Below are 23,575 nucleotides of genomic sequence, written 5' to 3'. Positions count from 1 at the left end.
TTACTTGATTTAAAATGAAGGGTTATAATCCACATAAAAATACCTTCCAAATAAGCTATCACTCCACCCCCCATTCGATTTAAAATTTATGGGGCGCTTGCCACTCCCGCTATGGCTTTGGCATCAGGGAGGCGAAGCTAGCAAAAAAATGGTTCCCCCTTAAATCAAAAATTGACGGGTCCGAGGATTTTTTCGTAAATGTTTTGAGGTCCCCAAAATAGGCTCTGTTTCGTTTTCAAATGGCCACCCTGTATAACGTTTAAGCTAGAAAACGAAATTTGACATTTTCAGTGATATCTCAGTTATTAAGGATCCTCAGATCCTTTATAGTTTTGTATTGTCGTCCGTCCGTCCGTCCGTGTGCGCTCTAACTCTTTTTAAAAGTGGCCGACTGTGTTGAAATTTGGTGTATGGGTACTTTGGATTTTAAGGACGGACGCTATTGATTTTCAGTACGCTGGTTCAACAGGAACAAAAGTTATAGGGCTTCCAGTGAATCGGGAACAGGAAAAACTGCGGGCTCAATATAATAGAAATTAACATATTTCATTCCCTAGGTCATGTATCGAGTTCGGACTTTCGCTAGATTATTCCCTATGGCTTTTAGATGTGTAATAATTCAATATAACTCATCTCTGTGGTACAGGTCGAAAGTCTTAGGGCAAAATGTACCCAAAATTATTTTTTACACATGAATTGGGAATTTTAAAAGCTTTCTAACGCATTATCTTGATGCTGAAAGAGTGCATCACGTCGTGCACATTTGATAACCGCATATGTGAGATTCAAAGATGTTAAATGATCTTTCGGAGTCCACATGGATTTTGATCAAAATACGTCAAAATCGTTATTTATGCACCAAGATCGTTGGGAAAAAGACCAAGAGCATTATCTCATTGACCAAAACATGCATTTTGATCTATTTTTGGCAACCACATGGATTTTGATCAAAACATGTCAAAATCGTTTTTCTTGCACTGATATCGTTGGGAACAAGATTAAAAGCATTATCTCAATGACCAAGACATGAATTTGATGCATTTTTGTTAACTATAAAACGTATTTCGTAAGATTAAAATAAATTGTCGTTAAAAGTGATTGTAATACTGAGGATCCTTCGATATTTCATTGTATCGGTTTATTTTTCAAAAATTTCAAATGCGTTTCTTTAGTCACGTTGCGGAGATCCCAATGGTGAGCCACGAATTTGAACCACTCTGTACAGGCAAGGACATAATTTTGGATCATTCTTTAAAAACTTTACGATTGTAAAATTTTTTGATCAAGTCAGATTAACTGCATTGCTCAGGATAAATGTAGCTCAAATTAGAAATCCTTAAAATTGTACGTACAAAAACGAAATTACATTTGGTTTGGAAAATATACAGCGGACAACTATTTTTATAATTTCCAGTATCACTCAAAGCTAGCTTTAATTTAAAGCAACAGTTGGAAATAAATCTTCCTAAATAGTCTAAATTTCAGGCTATAACTCGAAAATAGTCTCAATTACGAATTACAACTCAACTAAATTCCTAAATCACGAATTACCTACAACTCAGAATTAAGACTAATTTTCTATTATAACACAAAATTAAGACTGAAAATATTTATAAAAAATCTCTACGCTTTCGTAAACGAACTATCATGATTAATTACTATTTGTTACCTAAAAAGAAATTTTACGGTACGGTGAAGTCAGCAACCTTTAGGTACGATGAGACAAGAGCATTGGTACCTACATACATTTTACAATATCTACCTACACCTAAAAACACATTTAATTCTCTAAATATGGACTAATGGTACTAAATGATAGTGTTGATGTGCATCTAAAAATAGGGTCGGGTGATTCAGCGCAAATCCAATCAATATGCATTATGCATAGCACGTCCAAAAAGTTCACGCACCTTGGCTACCTGTACGCACAGATGGCAAAGAACGTTCGTTGTAAACATTCTTTTGTTTTTTTGTTACAAAACCGCCATTTATGAATACGAATTGTTGTATTACGAACCGAAAATACCTACTCATTTATGGTATTTACTTTTTCTTTGTAAAATCCCTACCTACCTACGTACCTACACTGTATAAGTTGACGGACACCGGATTTGTGCTCGTTTAATCCGCTTAAAATGGAGGAAAGATGCAATTTGACATGCAGACGGTAAAGAGCGTTTCTTTCTTTGTGATTTGTATAAGGGGATAGCATCTTTGTCAATGCTATTACTCAACACCCGATTATACCTATTCTGTCTTACCATACCTACACAAACGTCGCTTTTGTTAATAACAAAATGTACCTAGTTTGTGAATTCTTGAAAGACTTCAAAGATTCTTCAGTGATTGTTCGAGGATTACTCAGACTTGTTTAGAGACTATTAAATGCCCCCAAGACATTCTTGATGATTCAAGCATTTAAGAATCTACGAAGACTATTGAAAAATGTTTCAAATTTCTTAATAACCGGCAAAAGCGCCTTTAAATAACCCCCGAAGAACCTCGGAAGATCAAATATTCTTCAGAGTGTGATTTTTCCAGAGTTAGCTAGATACTTCCCTATCATTTTTAGAAATAAAAATAGCCCCAAAGATATCCCAAACGGTACGTAAACATTTTTCTTGAAAAATGTCTTTCTCAAATCTGCAAAATAGCTGAATAATTCCCGAAATTTAATCAAAGAACCACCTAAAATTAAATATTCTTCAGAAGGTGTTCGCGATTTGCCAAGAAGTTCTTCAAAGAACCTCGCGAGATTCTCAAAAAATGCGTGAGATAAATTTAGCCCCGGAAATAGAGACTGAAGAGGGTCCATTTCCTGCAAAACGAGAAGTAGTCATTTTTTTGCAGGTCGTAGAGTCATCTGGTGGTTAACTTAAGAATCCGAGTTTTCAACCTCACACCCATTGTTTATTTATTTATTTTCCCTGTTGTTCTAGGCCCAATTACAAAATGACAAGCATAATGCTTTTTTAGAGATGCTCCTCTTCCGCCCGTATCACCCCTAAAACCCCCGAAATCTGGTTGGTTTTTTAGTGTACCAATCGTTTTTTTAAAGGTTCACTTTAGAAACAAAGATATTATTATAGGGGGAGAGTTCATTCTAATATCAATATTCCAGCTGTACCCTTTCGGGTCGGACAACACCCAGTTACATAACAACTTTACATCTCTCGAACTACCCTTATGATTCGAGTCTAAGGGACAGTGGGAGGCAACCTCTGTGTATATTATAAAATCTGACATTTTTCCAGTAAGTCTCTTCTACCTACCACCCATGAGATGGGGGTCTCGTTAAGACCGGTGAGGGGGGCCCTAGAGTTACTCAGCTGCGCCTGGTATAAACATTTAATAGTTCATAGGTTTATAATTTACATACAGGATGCCTGCCACTGGTTCATTAGACTATATCGTTCAGAAACAAGACTAATTCAAATTTTTTACACGGAAAATCTAAATTCTCTTTTAATTGTGATGCGGTTGCGGTTTTCGCGAACTTGTTTAGGCATCATTTAGCTACTTTTCCATGAAAAAAAATCGAACCAATGCATTTAATTTTTTTGAGAAAATTAACCATTTCTATCGAAATGTCGAAGGAAGCCCTCAAGCGGCGATATGTGAAACTAACAAAACTTTAAATATTATAATATTTGTAGCCGAAAATTAACCAATTAACCCGAGTTTGTGAAAATCGGCTCAGCCGTTTCGAAGATACAGGGTGTTCTTTACGGAAACCTTTGAATACCCCCACCACTTCATTTTTAGAGATACAGCAATAATTGTCAAACAAAAAAGGTTCAGATTATCATCGACTTCAAAGACCGGGCATTTTTTTATTAGGTTAATATAGCGGAATTCACAGAAATGTCACTTTTTTAGATTTCAAATTGCAGTTACGCCCCCTAGTGGCCATTTCAGAAACTTAAAAATATTTTCCACGTTTTTCTCGTGGCCGTTTTAGTATTTTTTTTTACCGCAAGCCTCTATGATGGATAGGTTCTCAGATACAGTGCCTCGCATTCTTAGTTGACCACCCTGTACAAAGGAAAATAGTTACGGCACAAATATTCTTATAAATAAGAAACTTAGTATTGCGCATGCGCACACCTGATATTTAAAATATGCAATACGCTTGTCTTTACTAGAAGCATCTGTGATTAAAATTTCAAAAAATATCTCCATAACTAAGAAAGATGATATTGCGCAGTCTACGCATGCGCACATTAATCATTAAGATTTTTCTTGGTTGAAGTGCCAGAATGCAAAAAAAACAAACTAAATATCTTGAAAACTGTAGGAGTAGTTAAGGCCTAGGACGGACGGACGGAGAAAGTGATCATAATAACGCCTTCCAACATGAGTTGATAAATGCACAAAAAGTAAACACGCAATGATAAATGAGCACGCAAAAAAACATATGTTTGTTTTTCCAACTCTTACTCAAAACTAATATTCATCTTAGAGACGTAGTTAAAACTGCGCTCATAAAATATAACGAATTCCGATTTACTTATTTCCGCGAGAAATTCAAAAATTTGAATCCAAACCCAAATGCTCTCGTTACAATACGCATCAAAACGTCCAGAGATTCATTAAAAAGTGTCAGGAGGTTCTTTAGAGATCTTTAAGAAATTGTTCAGAATGATTCACCGTGTGATTCACCACAAATTTTTCCTCTTGAGATTCTCGGGGATCCTTTAAAAAATTTCAGGATAATTTCCGGAAGATTTTGAGTTCTAATGCGATTTTTCAGGAGACATCTACCAATTCGACCCACTATTCAAATGCTTCCCGATAAACCAAGAAGCAACCGCTTTATAGAATATCAGCTCTCATGAAGTTCTAAACTACAATTTCTTTTTGGTCGTTTGTTTTTGGGGTTTTCGGCGTTTGTATCTCTCAAATACTTTAGAAAGGTTCCCGAGAGAGATGAACAAGTATTGCTAAGTATCAGTAGAAGATAGATCTCTAATCTATTTCTTATACAACTCAGGGCAAGAGATGAATAATCTCACGAGTCAATAAAGTTTGACGAAGAATATTTTTGATGAAGATTTGAAAGGCAGTTGAAGAGACCTAAATAAAATCCCTGAAGAATATTTTATAAATATCCGAAGGATCCTTAAAAAACCTCAGTGGCAAGTGAAAAATTCCTAAATTCTTTGAAAAATATCCGAAGAACATTTAATAAGAATCTCAGATGGTTTCTGGGTTTTAGCCAAGGCCCGTGTTCCATGTTTAAATTAATTTTAATTTTATTTAAATTTCTATTTATTTAATTTTATTAAATTTGCTTCCTCCGCATTCCTTTCTCCCGAGCCCCGATACCAAATCAGATTCAAAAAATTATATCTGCATTGATAAATGAGTGACAGAATTCGTCTCATAAGGCAAAAATAGTAGAAAATTGCCAAAAAGGGAGACTTGAAGGGATTTCTAATTTTGCATCATCGAGTGTATAGACTTAAAGTCCCATTTTATCAATTTTAATCACTCAAAAACTAAAATGGCACAAAATTGTTATGATGCAGCAGCAGAAAATTTGGTGTAACATTGCAAATTTAAAATATGTTGAATGTGGCTCTTTCAGTTACAATTTGGAGCTGAAGAACAAATGTTAAAACTGAAAGAATTACTGTCCCTAATTCCATTGACATGCAGCTAATAACCGCTTTATAATTATTTAAAAAAATTCAAGGTGAAGGTAATTTTGCACATCGATAACGCCACCATTGTTTTATCGTCTAATTAGCGCTTAATTTAAATTGCAAAATGCGCGTTGTTTGTTTGTATCAGTCAACATAAATTACTTACTTCCTAATCAATACGGGCGTATGTACAATATCGGAACCACCCATCATTCCGTACCCGCAATTGGCCCAAGACTTGAAGATGACACAAGTTAATTGCACAATTTTAATTGAGAGAACTACTAAAATGTGTCCGGCAGCTTTCGCTTTACGTAATTAATTTCGATTGAGTACCTATGTAATTATTATCTTTAGAGCAAGAAATCGGAGAAAGTTAATTATTCAACCATTGCCGTTAATTTAAGAAAACTGCCACTTGGTGTCTAACTACGGCTCGCGCAAGTTAAAAAAAATACTTCCCGATTTGAAGATTGGTATTTAGAAAGTGTATGATCCGACGAAGAATTTAATAACCGATCCTTTTTTTATTTAAAAATTCCGTTAGGTACACTCTCGTTTGCGTTATCACCTAATGTTATGGTTTAAAAAAGTATAGGTACCGTTTGTTCTTATTTTATTATTATATTATATTATATTGATGTTGTACTGTTACTGAGACAAGTGGTGTCCGCCTTTTTTATATGCATGTGGCTTGTACGCGATCGATGTTAAGCAAGAATTTAAGCATGTAGATCAATCAAAACGGAAAACACGCGACACGATTGCCTTTTTTGGGAACTGACGATGATTGGAATTTCTTCACTTAACGAATTTATTTGTTTTCTGTATATGGCTATCATGTGGACTCATTACCATGTCCTAACTGTTACAGCCCAACACTTAGTCACGGAAGAAGATCATCATAAGACGGTGGAACTTGCCACCCGAAGGGACTTTTTGGGCCCTGGAGAGTTTAGGTTAATGAATCAACTTATGTTACGCCCCTGAAAGCTCCAAAATTGGTTCACTAAAAGGTAGATATTGATTTTGTAATTTTTTATTGTATTTCGACATCACTACTTTCCAGTCAAGTGATTTACACGTAATGGGGAAACACAATCGAGATACGCTTCTTTAATTGGAAAAAGAACTCCGGAGAATGAGGAAAATCTCTACTTAATCTTTTTGTGACAGTGCGTTAGTCGTTCCTTTAGTCGTAGAGTTACAACGGATAACGTACGAGGTGATCAGTTGCTATAAAATTGTTTCTATTGTCACCTTGTACGACATTCCGTGTTAAAATAATTATCTTTGTACGAAGTTAGAAAGTTCTAGAAATATGTGTTTCACTGATGACGGATTGTCGACACCTACAGACCACCATATGACTTGTGGAGACAGTTCCTGCCGTCAGGGCCTGGACTATCTTTTTTGCGCCCTGGGCTATAGCCCCGGGATCTGGCTGCCGTACCACATTGTATACACGTGAGAAATCGGGTTCGACATCTTATTACTGAGTTGAACCTGATAGTCGAAATCGCTGTAGAGGAAAAAGATAAGGACGTGGGAAAAGGAAACCATCTTTTACAGCTTACATAAGACGTTTGGAGTCACCCGAGATCATTTTATCTGTGCTTGGCTACGGGATGATAGAGGTCCCACAAGCCAGCAGAGCCATTTTAGAAAAATGAAGGACGAAATACATCAGAATTATAGGCTGATTATAGGCCCTTTTTGGACACCTGAACAAATTTTCAGGCGGCATCCTTTAAACAAAAAAACTATGATTTTGCTGGCTAAAGAAGAAGCTAGCTGATCACATGTGCGATACGCTATGCGCATGCGCAAAATTTTTGCCTTGTAATTAATATCGATCCATTAACAGTGACTGTATAAAGACAGTGTGGTCATATGCTCTATATCCGCCATGTTTTTCCCATATTCTTCATTAAGCTGATCGGTTTAATTGAATTGGTACATTTTGGCATTTTTCTATGGTTGCAATATTATTGCCACAACTGTTTGTAACTTGATCACCTTGGATTCCAAGTTCATTTCCGCCAACCCGATTTATTTGGTTAAAATATGGCGGATATCCCACATACCAATAAAAAAAACAACACCAAAGCATATGACCAAAGTATGACCAAACTGCCTCTATACAGGTATACAGTCACTGTATCCATTATAAGTCACTAAATATAGAAAGTACCGCAATCCATTGGGCCCGTGTGTTAGAGAGAGAACGCATGTTTTTTGTCCAAAAATTGCGGAAGTTACCAGATTCTAGTAACTTTAATGTTAGGGATTGTTCCACCTGTTTGGAGACATCTGTCAAGTAGGTATTTGAAATTTGAATTTTTTTTTTACTAATAAATCAAATATATAGCAAGTTGTTGTGTTTTAGGTTTTAAAAAAAAGTAATGTTAAAAGTGTCTGAGTTGTCTATGCATCTTTTCTTGTATTATAGGAGAAGAAAAGTTGAAACGATATTCCTGAATTGGAAAGAAGTACAAAAAAAATTAAAATTATTCGTCTCATTATATCGTTTATAATTTTGTATTGCTGCCTGCCTGTGCGTCTGTCTGTCAGTGTGTACGATAACTTTGTGTAGAAACGTCCGATCGCTTTAAAAATTGATATACACATGTTCTTCAGGATATAACAAAGTTCACAATTGTTTTTCGACTACGTAGACCAACGGGTCAAATAGTTACACACCAAAAACTGCGCAAACCTCCAAAAAGGGTTTCTACCTCTTGTTACAAAGAACATATGAATGTCCGGTTTTCTGTGTTAGTAAATATTCCTTAAACTTCAGGCAACTATGCAGATGCAAACAAATACTGCGCATGCGCATAACAACTTTTGTATTTGCGCAATCCTAATTTTTTATTTGTTAATATATTTAAATGAAATTCTGTATCTAGGCACCTCCAATAAGAGTGAAACTAATGCCAAATCAAAAAATTTGTTTTGCGCATGCGCAGTCGGTTTTCTTTATTTGTTAAGGTATTTAAATGAAATGTTGTATGCAGGCACCTCAAATAAAAGTAAATCTAATGCCATTTCAAAAAATGTGTGTTACAAGCTATGCTGATCAGGTGGGACAGAATCAACCCCTTTGGGGTGTATTGTAAAAATGATGTATGTGTGAAGTTCTCGAGGATTGTTTGGTATTCAGTTGCATCGGATTTTTGAAATATATTAATTGGGCGAAAGCCCGTTGAGGGCCCAGAACAAGATAGGGACAATAAATAGACAATAAATAAATAATTTTTATTTATCCACTACATCTCCGAGAGGGGCAAAATCAAACTGATCTGGATGATAGTTTTTTTTTTGTTTAAAGGATGCCGCCTGAAAATTTGTTGTATTGTATAAAAAAAGCCTATAAATAGCCTATAATTTTGTGATCTGAATTTTTCGTCTTCGAAGCAAACCGCAAATGTGGTCAGCTAGCTTCTTCTTTAGCCAGCAGAGCCATAGTTTTTTCTTTAAAGGATGCCGCCTGAAAATTTGTTCAAGTGTCCAAAAAGGGCCTATAATTCTGATGTATTTCGTCCTTCATTTTTCTAAAATGGCTCTGCTTGCTTGTGGGACCTGGACGATAGTGCCAGTGAACAGTGGATTGAATGAAAAGAATAGTAGAAGACCGACACCTCACCCAATCACTTTTTGTGACGTCACGAGGTCGTGGCCCTTGTGAAGGGGATTCCCCCGGGTTACATAACTAAGGGGTGACCTTGTTTTATAGTGCTGTAGATGAGTACGAATAAAGCATAACGTATTGCCAGGTCTTGTTAAAAATCCTTCTTTTTTCAAACTTTATAAACATTTAACACGCAAAAGGGATGCACAATAGTTATTTATGCAATGAGTGTATAAATGAGGCGTTTTATTGGTGAGTGAGATGTTTAGTCCACGAGCGCAGCGAGTGGACTAAATTCGAACGAACCAATAATCGCCGATTTATACATGAATTGCATACAACGTTTTTTCGTCGACTTCACCAGGGTAGGTAATTTTAAATTCAACTACAAGAAATTACAAACGAAATTAGGAGCTCCGACGATTTTTCACTAAATTACAGCTATTGTCGTTGCTATAGTAATGTGTTGTTTTATGCTGTACCGTCAGTCCTCGTAATCGCAGTGGAAGATTATGTTGCTTGCTCTGCTGCGGAGACGATTTTAACATTATATCCACTCAAATCAAAAGAAACTTATTGGAACGGTTTCGATCAGTTCGGCAATTGATGGAATACAATGAATTTGAAAGGAGATATTTCCGAAAATGTCACGTTGACATTTTACCTTGAAAAGGTATGTGAAATTAGAATGTAATTAATTCTTTTGCAACTGTACTAAAGTACGTGTATTAACAGTGAAAGATATGGAAATGTTCATCCCTGTGGTCGACGTACTCAATGTTGAAGGTAAAGTAACTGAATACCTTAACAATACCTTATTCGAGGAGCTACACATACATACATCAGGATATGCTTTGCTGAGATCGTTTGGCGACCATACTGGCTGCTGATCTCACTACATTAAAACCGAGATTAAAATGGTTAGGTGGATGGAAGTTCTCAGCTGTTGCCGAAAGTGAATTGTTATATAATTGTCATTTCCCTTTAATAAAATGGTTGTTATGTATAAGTGGTTGCTAACGATTAATGGTTGCTAACGTATAATGGTTGGTTGCTAACCATTAATGGTTGCTAACGATTAATAAGCTTCATGATTATACTCGTCACTAAGGAGTAATTTATATTGTTATCGAGAGGTCGACGAAATAGTACATTATATATCAAGGTAGAGAAGTCCACTATTATTGCCTGAGCACCAAGATTACATCTCGAGGCGCTTGCGCCGAGGGGTGTAAGGTGCGAAGGCAATAATAGATTTCTCTACCGTGGTATATATACTATTTTTTTCACTACTAGCACTTGAAGTCCTCTAAATTAACATATTATATTGATAAGAGAGTTAACGGTTGGACAGAATTGTTTGTTTCTTAATTTAACATGTCAATCAAGTACGTGGAAGTACAAGTCAAACAGGCCGTATTTTGTTCTGTCATTGAGATTTTTCAAAGAGTAATTTCGTTCGAATTTTTTCAAAATGTGATAATTTTAGGTATGTAATTTCTCTGGAAATTGCGAATGGTGGCAATTATTCGTTTTAGAGAACTTGTCTAAACGTTCATTGAGCGAAATTTCGGGTTGTGTTTTCTAAAAGTGACAGCGTGACAGTTCTCATTATTGACTACTAGTTAATAATAAAAAATTATTAACCACTTTGAACAAATGCCGAGAAAACCTACTTTACAAGTGGAAAAAAGGTTAATAATCATGTCATCAGACGCTAGTAGTGAAAAAAATAATTATATCACTACAATCGCTTAAACTTTTAGGAGATGATGTAGTGTTAGGTAATGTTAACGCGTCTCTAGACAGTTGGATACTGGAAAGTATTTTTACGGTACAGTTAGGAAAGTGATTCTCCAAACACATTTGGAAACAAGTTAACCTCACTAAATTAAGTGACCTTGAAAAGGCGATAAAAGCCCTTTATCCTTTGGATCACCTAAGTATAAACGGGTAATGATATTTGTCGTATTTTAGCTTCGCCTGGATACCATAATACTTTAATTTCATTTTGAAGCAGTTTAACCGATGCTCCTTTGGTTTTCTCTATAATCGGTAAAGGCCATAACTTACCTTTTGGTAAGACAGTGAAAGGTTATAAAAGAGGAACTGAACCAAATTGGTATGTTAAAGAGAAACAAGGTATATCTTCTCACATTCTTAAATGTTTAGATACGGGAAGTTATTGTTAAATGCCAATATGTATAAATAAACAATTTTTATCTAACATTCTAAACCCTCCAGGTCTATTTTCAATTAAAAAATTCAAATCATGTCTTGTAAAGAAAGATATGTTTATGGCAACAATAGAATCAAAGACGCGTATTCAAACACCGATTTATGAAGATTCTATTTTGACGGACTTTCAGAACGATGTAAGATTCGCAAAATTCTCGTGTTTGCATCTTACATATTTTCCGCAGCAGCCTACAAGCCGACCGGGAGTAGGGAGTGTATGCGTTTCGTAACGGTAGCTCTAAATTTGGATCTAGTTTTGTTTCGAAATTATTGTGATTAAGTCCGGAGATTTTGTAGTGAAATTAGAATAGATAAACTATTCAAACCAATACAGGCAACGAGCGACAAACAGAAGGAGGGGATAAAAGTCCAAATGACCACAATTTAATCAGTTAGCCCTTGACAATTGGGAAATTCGAAATCGTTCGCGAGTTATCATGTACACAGACAGACGGGCGGACGAACGGACAAAAGTCCAAAATCATGAACGAGCTGGGTCGCTCGTTAATAAGCGAGCATTTGATGAAATGAAAGATTGTCCCTTTTTGCATCTTTTAATGTCTATAGGGCAGACATGTCAAACAAACGGCCTGTGACCCGTCACGATGTTTGCAAATTATAAAAGTTAATTGTACCGTGTGTTCTATTTTGGTTGAGACGTCACTGTGTCTCAGCTGTTTAAAAAATCGAGACTTGCGGTTTCCGCGACCATGTGTCACTTTTTTGTGAAACTTTTAATACCACAAATAGAATCAATGTAAATCCATTTGTTTCTGAGATACAGGGTGAAAACAGATTGACTTTTTAAGATTATATCATATCTTACTACCTATGTAAGATACAAAAAAAGACAACAACTGCTTATTTTGGATATTTTTACATAAAACCAATGGCGTAATAAACCATAGTTCTGGACCACCGTTTCGAAGATTTGACCCAAAGTTGGTGATTTAAATGCAACACCCTGTATATCTTAACGTCATTTTTTTGCAATGCTTTTCCTGATATCATTGATGCACCACATTCTATATTTTTTATACGGTTGAATTATATATTATATTACATTTCCACCTATATCATATTTTTAAAAATTTTGAAATGACATGATTCCACCGTCAGTCATTTTTATTGATTAGCATCGGCTGCCTTAGTTATCATGGGTACAATAAACAAAACAAACTCTTCATGAATCCACGGCCTACTACATAATAGCAAAAAACTTTTTTCTGTTTTTATTTTTATTTTTTTTATTGATTTTTATGGCTTAAAGAAATGTAGGTTGTGATACAATGTAATCACAAAAAAGACTGTAACAAAATAGGATACGCAGTACATTTTCTAGAGCGCGTACTAATGATTTTATAACTATTTGTATTTTTTCGGGTTATTGCAGTACTTTGTATACTTACTTTTTATGTTAATAATAAAAAATCAAAATTCTCATACCTAGTGTAGATTTTTTATGATGCGACCTATATGTAGAAATCTGAAAATGGCCCTTGATGATAAATGAGCTTGACATGCCTGCTATAGAGCATTGTTTTCCTAATTGATTCGGGATGTCTGGACGCAAGATGTCGGGGATTTGGATCATATTCAGTTACCTGAATTACGCCTGCGAATTCGACATGAGGACATCGTGGAAACTGCAACCGTAGCATATGTTGGTGGTGCTTGGGAATGATTTAGTACCACCTTAACTTTTATTTTTTTCATAGAATAGAATTAAACAAACAAGTTAACGATTAAATATGGCCGTCTGCGTTAATAAAAAGCCATTTTGTAGGCATTATTTAAGTAATAAGAATAGAGGGGATTAGTTTTGGGAAAAAATTTAGAGGATTTGTGGTTAAGCACAGAGCGAGACCAGTTCTTGGTCCTCAGAAAAAATTAAAACAATTAGCATTTAGTCATCAATTTTAACCGTACATTTGAAAATAACCTCTCAATATCCTCTCGATGTCTTCAAATTGTTTTGAAGTTACCCTCACCGTGACATTCCCATCACATCCTCCTGAGTGATCTATTTTAAATTCTTCTCCATTTCTCCAAATTCTCGCAAGATACCTCCAAGTTCTCATCAAATTACTCTTAAGTTTTTCTTTATCCGAATAGTTGCCCATAGATGGATATATTTTTCGATAGTCATAGTTCACCCTCGCAGTCGGCGATTGTATTTCAGTTGTGCACATTATAAAATAAAGCGTTTTATTTACAGGGGAAACAAGAGAATATTAAATCGAACTCATAACTATAAACTGCCCTAAGGAGGGTTACTATCCCTTCGATATTCTATGAAATGATACAAAAGCACTTTTAATTTTACACGTGATTGCGCATCGAAACGAAGATATTTAACGATGACTAGATAGAATAAAATTAAATGTAATTAAATCCGATCGATAAAATGAAATAAGACTACGATCACCTAATTAATTTTTCTACACGTTCATCTAATGAATCCTAGTCCTAGTAATTAAGCTCAAAAAGTTACCTAAACTCAGAATTTACAATTGCATATTTTTGAAGAGCCGAATCTCGGAAACTAAAACATCGTATAGAGGTGGTTCTGTGCTCCAAATTTGTTTCTTTTTAAAATACGCATCGATTTTGAGTCAAACAAGATTTTAAAAAATGCGCTTTTTTGGTCACCGTATTTTTTATATTCTCAGATCTGGAACATTAAAAAATGGATAGGTACCCACTAATCTCAAACCTTGATGAAAGCTTAAGAGAGACTTGAGAAGAATTATTAAGGAAATTATGAGAGATTGTAGGAGAACTTAATGGGAAATTGGGGTAGGGAGTACTCAAGGAATTTTAAAAGGGATCTTGAAAAACAATACATTCTGGCAAATTTGATAGAACATTGTGTTGAATTTGATAAGCATTTGTGGGAAGTTGAAAAAGAATTAAGGAAGCCTTAGACGAACGGCAGGAGAATTTAAGCACAAATTGAGAGCGGCTTATGAGAAAGAGAGAGAAAAATGAAACCTTTGATGGGTGCTGCACCACCGAATATTTTGTTACATAAATGGGGCCAAGAAAATTGGCCAGAAATTAATTTTACCGCCAGTGGGCGAAAAATGAATTACATGGCAGATAAACAGGAAAATGAGAAATTCGCGACAATGAATTAAATTTCACGGATTTTCAAAATGTTTGGATTAGTTATTAACGTCTATTAAATTAGGGTCTCTCACTACAAAAATGATTTCATGTCTTTGAGTGCCAACTAAAAAAAACTGAACTCGTTAAGACAAAAATTTATTTGATTTGGATAAGGCTAGTTTTACATTAAGCTAATAAAAAACCCGTGATTAACTCTCGGATTAATTCATAATTAGGCAATACGAATCTTTATCTTTAATTGGAATTTTAAAATCGAAATAACTCGTAGTCGTTCTAATTTTAGACGCCCTATTTTGGTAATATCGAAGCCATACATTCTCTTGAAGCATATAGTTCATTTCTAAATACAACAAAAACTTATGTTCGCTTAACACGAGGTCGAAAGGAATGGTTAGTTTTTAACTTGTAAAGAAAGCGTTCGAGTGGGTAGTCAAACATATCCGTTGACAGAGGAAAGATGTAGAAATGTGCAACTTAATCGGGCTTAGTAAAAGAAACTTGGTCGTATAATGAGTGGAGCGTTACTAAAAATGTACACAAAGTCCGAACTCACTATCAAATACTACAAAAGGTAAATTCTTTTCAATTAACATTAATTAATTAAATTAAGAAAATATTTGCAAGTAGCCTTTATACTCATAATATAAATGTTCGTGGTGGGACGTGATTCAGGGACAGATATAATTAATCTAGACGTTGCAATGTTGGGATTAATTAAATTAAGCCGTTCAGAATTATGTGTACTGGTGTTAATTTTTGGTCACTGAGCCTTCAAATTTTGGTTCTGTAAAATACATCCCCTAATAACAGTTCCGCGCCCCGTGGACTTTCGGTCTCGAGTACGGTCATTTATCGCTCAGTCAACAAAAAAAAAGTGAACGTTAACCCTCACCCCCAACTCCACACCACCCGGGAAACAAAATTACATACAAAGTCAATTAAATCTGGCCAAAAAATGGAGAGTTGGGTGTCGTTGCGGTCGGTTCGGTCATCGGGTTAATCTATCGAGGTGGTGCAAGTAATCTTTAATTGTTAATTCGTTTGCTTAATTCCCGCTCAAATAAAAAAGGTAAGGTAAGAAATCAAATATGTCAAATTTGCACTCTCCACGCTGCGGTTGTACCCAAATATCCCTAATTAAGAAAAAAACCTGTAAGTAATTATAAGATTTCTTATTTTATTTGTCGATCGCTTGCGTGCGGGGTAATATGTCCAAACAAGCTTTATAAGCTTTTCTTTCTTGCAGGGTTTTGGTTTTAATTTTGTTTCATTGTGTTTCAGAATAAATTTTTTATTATACCTGAATCACAATCTCCGTTTTAAATACTCAAATGCGTGCGAAAAAAGGCCTTTAAAACACACGTGCTTTAAAGTTGCTAAGTAACGATACTTCAAGTATGACTTTTGAAACTGTCATCTGGATGAAATAAAAAATCCTCTTAGGTCGCTTTCTGTAAATGCAGAACATTTCTTTGGCTTTTGTACCCATCCTTTGGTTGAAGCTTTCACAAACGCGCGTAATTTAGGGTATGCTTCCAAATCTGTTCCACTTTTTAATCGCAACATTGCTTGGAAGTTTTGAATGAATGCACCAAAATATAGAAGATTTAAATACCTTTAAAATTTCCTTCATGTATGCCAGCATTATCGATTCATTTAAGACTGTATTCGTAAGTAACTTCCATGGAAACAACTTTTCATATTCTTTATAATAGGCTTTCCTGGAGTTGGATTTTACACCTACCAACGTTTGTTTAGATTTTACAAGCGATTTAATGAACGGTGTATTATCTTTTTCAATGGAAATCGTTTAATTCACAAAGACGATGATTTTTATAACCAAACGTCAAGTGACATTTCCATGGCAATCGTGAAATTACGAACACCCAGCCCACTTAATTAGACATGTATTCGAGTATAACGTCAATATGACTTCATTGTATTTCCTATTTTTAAATTATACTGCAGGTATAATAAAAAATACTATAAGATACACGTGTATAATTGGTCTTTAAAGCACTTGCAACGTTAAAGGCACTCCGCTTTGCGTCGTGCCCTTAAACTCGTTGCGCGTGCTTTAAAGACTTGATTATACACTTGTATCTTAATATACTATTTTTCATTGTTAAATTAATTATGTGTTTATTCGAATCAATTATACGATCCGGATAGAGTTTTCATGTCAGATTTTTCCTGTTGGTGCCCAGACTTTATTTCAGGTTCGTGTAGTTAATCTTTTGGAATTTTCGGAAGTGTGATCGAAGTTGCCGAGTCTCCCAAATTAATTTAAGTCAATATTGGATCGATACTGTCAAAAAATAGCGGTAATTTTTGAACGATTAGAGAAAAAAGTCAATAATCAATCCTGGATCCCAGAGACATTAAAATTTTCAAAATTTTAACTTTAACGTTATATTCGAAAAAACCATAAGTTTTGCGTAAAAATTCGATAAAATGATCTATTAGATCGGCCAACATCCCCAACGTTGTGATTTGCCGCAGCTTAAAATAACGGGGAAAAAAACCCAGGTCCATTCTTTCCATGTCGACGAAACTAATTACCAATTTGGTTAGATTAGTTCAATCTCCATATAAAATTTACACAGAAAAAAAATTTCCCACGTCCAAGATTCCTCTTTCGGCGAAAATAACTTCAGATTTGGATTCTCGCCTGTGTTTTGAGTAATTTAGCCAATATTAAACGAAGAAGTTGAAATGGGTAGAAATCTACACCGCCTTTATCTAATGTTATTCTCTTCACAGTCTTACCATTGATTAACATAGGTATTTTGTAGGTAAAATATCGTAGGAGGGCAACTACATTTTCAACAAAAGCACACAAACATGCAACTTGGAAATTGTTATAATAATGCAAGGGTCACCATGGGTCGGATTAGGAACTTAATTATACATTCAAGAAGTGGAATTTTCGTAGTGTCTTTTTTTGCATGTAAACACAGTCGTTATGTAAATTTGTTGCTTATTTATCTCCAAATCCGTATATTTTTGCATATACAACTGATAAAACAAGGCTAGGTATGTCAGTGTAACTTATTCAAGATCGTAAGAAATGGTGTCCATTGAATGGGGAGCAAGTTTGTATTTTTATGGTCAGAAATGCTGAGAAGTTCACGTTTTTAAATGCTCACGTTGTAAACTCGAGACGAATGTAGTCCAAATCAAAATATTTGCTGCAATAATTGCTGTTCCAATTGTTCGCGATGGGATTTTAACCCATTCCAAATTGGTATTGAGGACAATGCTTGACTTATTAACGAGCTCCTAGCGAGTTCATAATTTTGGACTTTTCCAATTTTGTTTATCACCACCCAAGGAAGAACTGATTATGTTCAGAGCTCGTTTGCTATGTGTTACAAGTTTATTGGTTACTATACTTGGAACAGAAGACCATGACTGACCATAAAATTGAGCTCAAATCTTTTCACAAAACCCGATATAAAACCTGAAAAGATTTCTTCCAATACGATGGGCCATTAGGAAATTAAAATGGGCGTGATAATCTCAACTACTAATAACTTTCTAAACTTTGTAATAAAATGTGACATATTAATTGAAGGTTTGATTGCGCCGTAACTTATTAATTGATTCTTTCGTAACCGTTTTCAGTAGTAATCTAAATTAACAGGGTGCAGTATTTTTGTTGTTGTTTCAAGTCGATATTGACAAACAAGTATCATAATTAATTAACCGTTACCGAATGCGATTTGCGGTTAAAATTGAATAACCTACACTTTTGTTATGTCGTAACGGAATGAATCGTATCATTACATGGTCTTGCATCGGCGACTCGACTTTTCTTGTAGCACGAGATCGCTGCCCGTGGCGAGTTTCATTAATCACCGGACTTGATCAATTTTTCTGTTTACGTGATAGCTATAATTATTATACATTGCGTGTATGAATTTTGTGAATTTTGGATGCATTCATCGGCATTTTATTTACTTCCCATTTAATCTTATACAATGACCAGGGCAGAAGATTTCTTTACTTTCTCAGCGGACTTAATTAGTCCAAGTGTGTTCTTCCACAATGCAAGCAGTGAAACCAGCAAGTCCCTTAATCTTTATAGTTGTCAGACAGATACAAATTTCTACTTTGTACAAAAATTTCAAAAACGTCAATTAGATACTTGAACTTTACTTTGTTTCTTGGATGATTTTAGAATGTGTATATCGATAAGTAGGTATAGCGTAATTTCCCTGAAAATGATATGAAACAAGTATAAATTGTGCACAACTCTTATGCAGATAAAGCGCCTTTTTTTAACCGAAATAGCTTTTGTTTTGACATCACCAATGGATATATTTTTTGAAGACGTCTCAATCGCCCTTTGTGAGTAGATACTCTCAGGGGCGGACTGGCACGGGGGGGCGGGTGGCGATTGCCACCTAGCCTGTAGATCATAATGGCCCGTTGGAAATTTATAAGTGTGTGCTGTATTTAGTTTCTTGCACTATTAATAAATTATTAACACGTTTCTCTAATTGGGGTTGATGTTAGGTTGTTAAAAAATTCTGTTTTAATTGAAGTGTTTTACAATGAATTTATCATTTTTTGTCGTAGTATTTTGAAAGTGCTGAAATACACTGATAGGCGACGCACCTCGTGTGGATTGTATAAAATGTTTTTGTGGTGCACCTCAGAGCTAACCCCCCCGCCACCTTCATTACTACACTAATACTTTAATGGCCCGTAAGTACCCAGTCCGCCCCTGTGTATAACCTTCTTTTTTTACCAAAATTCAACTACACCAAAATTTCTCGGGAAGACACTTTTTCTTATTAATTTGGGTTGGGTGCGTAGAATCCAAATCAATTCGTACTTTTTCGATCAGACTTCTCAATCAAAAGTTATAGACTTGAAACCAATTTCGAAAGAAAATTCAAATGGCTGTAACTTTTGAACTAGTTGCCCAATCTTGGAACTGTTTGAAATTATGGATTCTACAGGCCACATTCTATAAGAAAATTTTTTTTCCGGGTCGATCTGAGACAATTTTTATTTCGGGGTTCAAAAAAAGGCAGTGTATAACCTTCCTTTTTTACCAAAAATCGACTGCACCAAAATTTCTCGGGAAAACACTTTTTTTTATTAATTTTGGTGCGTAGAATCCAAAACAATTCGTACTTTTTCGATCAGACTTCTCAATCAAAAGTTATAGACTAGAAACCAATTTCGAAAAAAATTCAAAAGGCTGTAACTTTTGAACTAGTAGCCCAATCTTGAAACTGTTTGAAATTATGGATTCTACAGGCCACATTCTGCCTTTTTTTGAGCCCCGAAAAAAAAATTGTCTCAGATCGCCCCGGAAAAAAAATGTCCTTTTTTACCATAAATCGACTGCACCAAAATTTCTCGGGAAAACACTTTTTCTTATTAATTTTGGTGCGTAGAATCCAAAACAATTCGTACTTTTTCGATCAGACTTCTCAATTTTATAAGTAAGCATGAAAGTGCTGAAATACAATGATAGGCGACGCACCTCGTGTGGATTGTATATTTTGTTACTTTTAATTACCAGCTGCAATTTGAAAAAGAACTGTATGGTAATGTATTTTCGAGAAAGGAGTACTTTAAAATGGTTTTGTGGTGCACCTCAGAGCTCCCCCCCCCCCCCCCGCGCCACCTTCATTACTACAGTAATACTTTAATGACCCGTAACCTATGCAATTCCACCTGGCCCGCAGTTACCGAGTCCGCCCCTGAGTACCCTCTTCCGACAATCCGTTCTATCATTAGATTCCTCGGTTTAAATCCTGCGAAATTGACACCCAGGTCTAGTCTATAGGTTATATTTAGCGTTTTCACAAATTTTACAATAAATCACACCCACCCTCTCTAAAATCTAGCCACACGGAAAATGTCAAGTGTTTTTCGGATCAAGTCGTCTAAAGTAAACGCTTCTAAGGTACCAAGTGGCACCTTGGTATCACAAAATGCAGTACTAAAAACGTTGCCACATGCTATCGGAAGAGTTCCACCATCAAGGCCGTTAATGAAGCCCCAAAAAATATTGGCAGAATTGATTCCGGTATATATTGCCTTCCAGAACAAATTTGGCATGGATTTTTAGTAAAGTTGGTTGGAGTGGAATTAGAAACCGTTATTAAATCTGAAAAATGTCTCGATCTTAGTGCATTAAATCCTCCAGAAGAGCTCATGTCTTTCTTTATAGTTTCATAGGATGTTCAACAAGAACGTCGTTAAGAACAAGAACAGAAGGATAATTTGACTCACTATGCATTGATGGGTGTTTCGCGTCGGGGTCATATTTACTCTAAGAGCAGTACTAACCTCATCTTCAGAAAGCCTGACAGTTTGCAAAACTTATTTTCCTGCTCAGGAGTAATTCCACAGACACCTTTTTTTTATCTTCTGAAACTACTTTAGAAACAACTACTTTCGTCTTTAAAAAGGGTGAAGAAAATGTCATTTTCCTCTCTAGTGCGGAAAGGAAGAAACAATTGCTGCCTTAATCTTAATAATGACGTTTAAAATTGAAACATACCCGTATCTAGATTCTAGACTGCTATGTCTGAAACTGCATTAATTTTTCAATTGTGATTGCAGTTTAAAAAAAAATACGTGTAAAACTTGAGAAGAGAGTGTTTATTAACTTTCGTTCAATTGAACTCAAATTGAAAAACTCCACTTTCTTCTCTAGTTGTACAAATAACTATTCTTGATATGACATTTTTTACCAGATTTGACAGCTCCACACCTACCGAAGCCCTGGCACTTTTCCGCACAATTCTCAAGATTTTGAAATGTTGTTTAGCTTTTAGTAATATTTACTTCAAATAAACCACTTGTGCATTATCTTCATTATCTTTATTTAAATCCAAAAAGCTTCTATTGACAACGTCAACAGTAGAAATAGAATTAGGTTGAGAAGCCGCTCGTTTAGTAGTTGATATATGCTTTTTGGTGTAATTAGTAACTTATAGCCACAAATTGAGCACGAATCAAACCTTGTGACTGACATTACCATCACAGATTACTACAATTAAATAATAATCCCAACCCAAAATCCCATTATCATAGACTAGTGTTCAATATTCGCCTCTGCTCATTTTCTGGTTTTGTCTACTTTCTTTTCAGGTTTATGTTTCCGGATAACCGCCTTATCTATATTATTAATCATCGAAATAAAATCCATAATTTATTGGTGCACATCTTGATAGACAAGGACAGGTAAATAATCTGCTGTTTAATGACGCAGCCATGCAGAGCGGACAGATGGACAGATAAGATGACCACATTATACACGTACCTACCATGCTTTTCCATTGTTTCTAGAAATGGATTTCATAGTTGTTATTATGTAAATTATAATACGGAATTACAACGCGTTTAGTAAATTAAACGATCAGGGATATAATTCTTCATTTTTTATTTATACAGGGTGTCTTTCGATTGAGCACGCGACTTCTATTGTAAGAACTTGTTTTTAATGCCGCCTTTCGCTGGTATTAAACTCAAACTATTTTTCGCTCACGCGCAACTGACTTTTAAGGTCATTATCTTATTTAAATAAATTATTAAAAGCCACAAATCGGTCTATTAACCATACCCGTTTAAAAACGTAAGAGAATTTCACTTCCACAACGTAACTCCCTATAGGTACGAAAGCCCCCCAAGTGCATTTCCGTTAATTTGAAAAGAAAGAAGAGCAAGAAGCCAAATTGAAACCGTAGTATCCGTTTACTTCAAGAAGAAATTACGTAATTGCCTAATGCGATTATTACGTTCTCGGAGTTTTGCTAATGACAATAGTTTTTCGCGACTAATTTAAATATAATATACAACCCGCGAATAATGAGCGTAAACAATTGAGGAAAAAAACTCACCCTTACAAAGGTCTTCTTTGGAAGATCATCGTAGCTGTCGATAAATAAATCCTTGTTTTCACAATCACTCATTTTGAAAAAAAACGGCGCCACTATGTCCCTTTTTGAATTCAGTCGTATTTGCACGCGCGTTCCCGAATTTAGGGTAGGTAGGTACTTGCGGAAACGGACGGCGACTGAAAAAAACAATGAGTTTACCTGTCCTAAACGCCCCCACCTGTATTGTACAACTGCACGACACGACCTACCTGTGCGTACCTGCCTTGTGATTGAATGAACAAGGTGACTGAGCTGCGCACTATCTAAATATGTTCTATTATCTCTCGACAAAATAACTCACATGGAAATAATGCACGTAGCAATAACGTGCGATATTCAAATTTTGGGGACGCTTCGGCGTTGCCATGCCAACTTCCTTATAAATTTGAGGAAACGTGCGCCATTCAATTAATGCGTACGGGCCAATTAATTAACATAATACAATAACGAAATATGCAAGGTCGCCGTATACATTAGGTGTTGTTTATAAATGTTTTAGTCAAGACCATGCCACTGATTCTGATCTACATAGAAAATGCATAAATGCGCTCTGACATTTTTTGAAAAAGTATCTATGTTCTGTCCAAAAATGATCATTAGACAGAAATATCGCATTGGAAATGATCTATCAAATAAGTTTAACTGAAACATGAGAAACCCTTAGGATTTCTAGAACAGAATCTTTATTTTGTAAAATAAGCCTACTTTTTTTAAAAAATGGATTAATGGAAAATAATGTTCATCAGTAATTTACATTTCTGGGCCTTTCTCTAACGATAATTGTTATTCAAGCTGCGTAAATAAGTTTTTCGAGCAATCACAGAAAGTATTGTAAAACCGTTCAAACTTTGTTTCATTAGTGTTTACTTTTAAAAGTAAATTTCTGGGGGGGTATGGCCCCTAGACCGCTCTGTATACCGTTTTCTCAAAAAACTCTATGTTGTCATGATTGTTTTTCAGGAAGAGGGAAAAGCCACGAATTTCTTTTTTTGGGGATTTTACTGACCTAACTT

At 35.4% G+C, this 23,575-nt stretch overlaps 1 protein-coding gene across 2 annotated transcripts in view; it reads right to left on the bottom strand.

Annotated features, from left to right (window-relative positions):
• LOC116179840 (rhophilin-2) overlaps nt 1–22,878 on the bottom strand; it is a 64,045-nt gene extending 41,167 nt beyond the window's left edge. The window contains exons 1-2 of one of the 2 annotated variants that reach the window (XM_031499703.1): nt 22,772–22,878; nt 22,524–22,699 (exon numbers count right to left, since the gene is read on the bottom strand). In XM_031499703.1, coding sequence (XP_031355563.1) covers nt 22,524–22,595 — 72 coding nt within the window. In that variant the 5' untranslated portion in view covers nt 22,596–22,699; nt 22,772–22,878. The other variant, XM_031499695.1, reaches the window with a different exon arrangement.
• Between the last annotated feature and the right edge of the window lie 697 nt (nt 22,879–23,575).

The sequence above is a fragment of the Photinus pyralis genome, unplaced genomic scaffold, assembly GCF_008802855.1.
Source record: "Photinus pyralis isolate 1611_PpyrPB1 unplaced genomic scaffold, Ppyr1.3 Ppyr1.4_LG1, whole genome shotgun sequence".
NCBI lineage: Eukaryota > Metazoa > Arthropoda > Insecta > Coleoptera > Lampyridae > Photinus > Photinus pyralis.
Note: the sequence above shows the minus strand (reverse complement) of the source record. Positions and strands in the feature narration are given on the sequence as shown.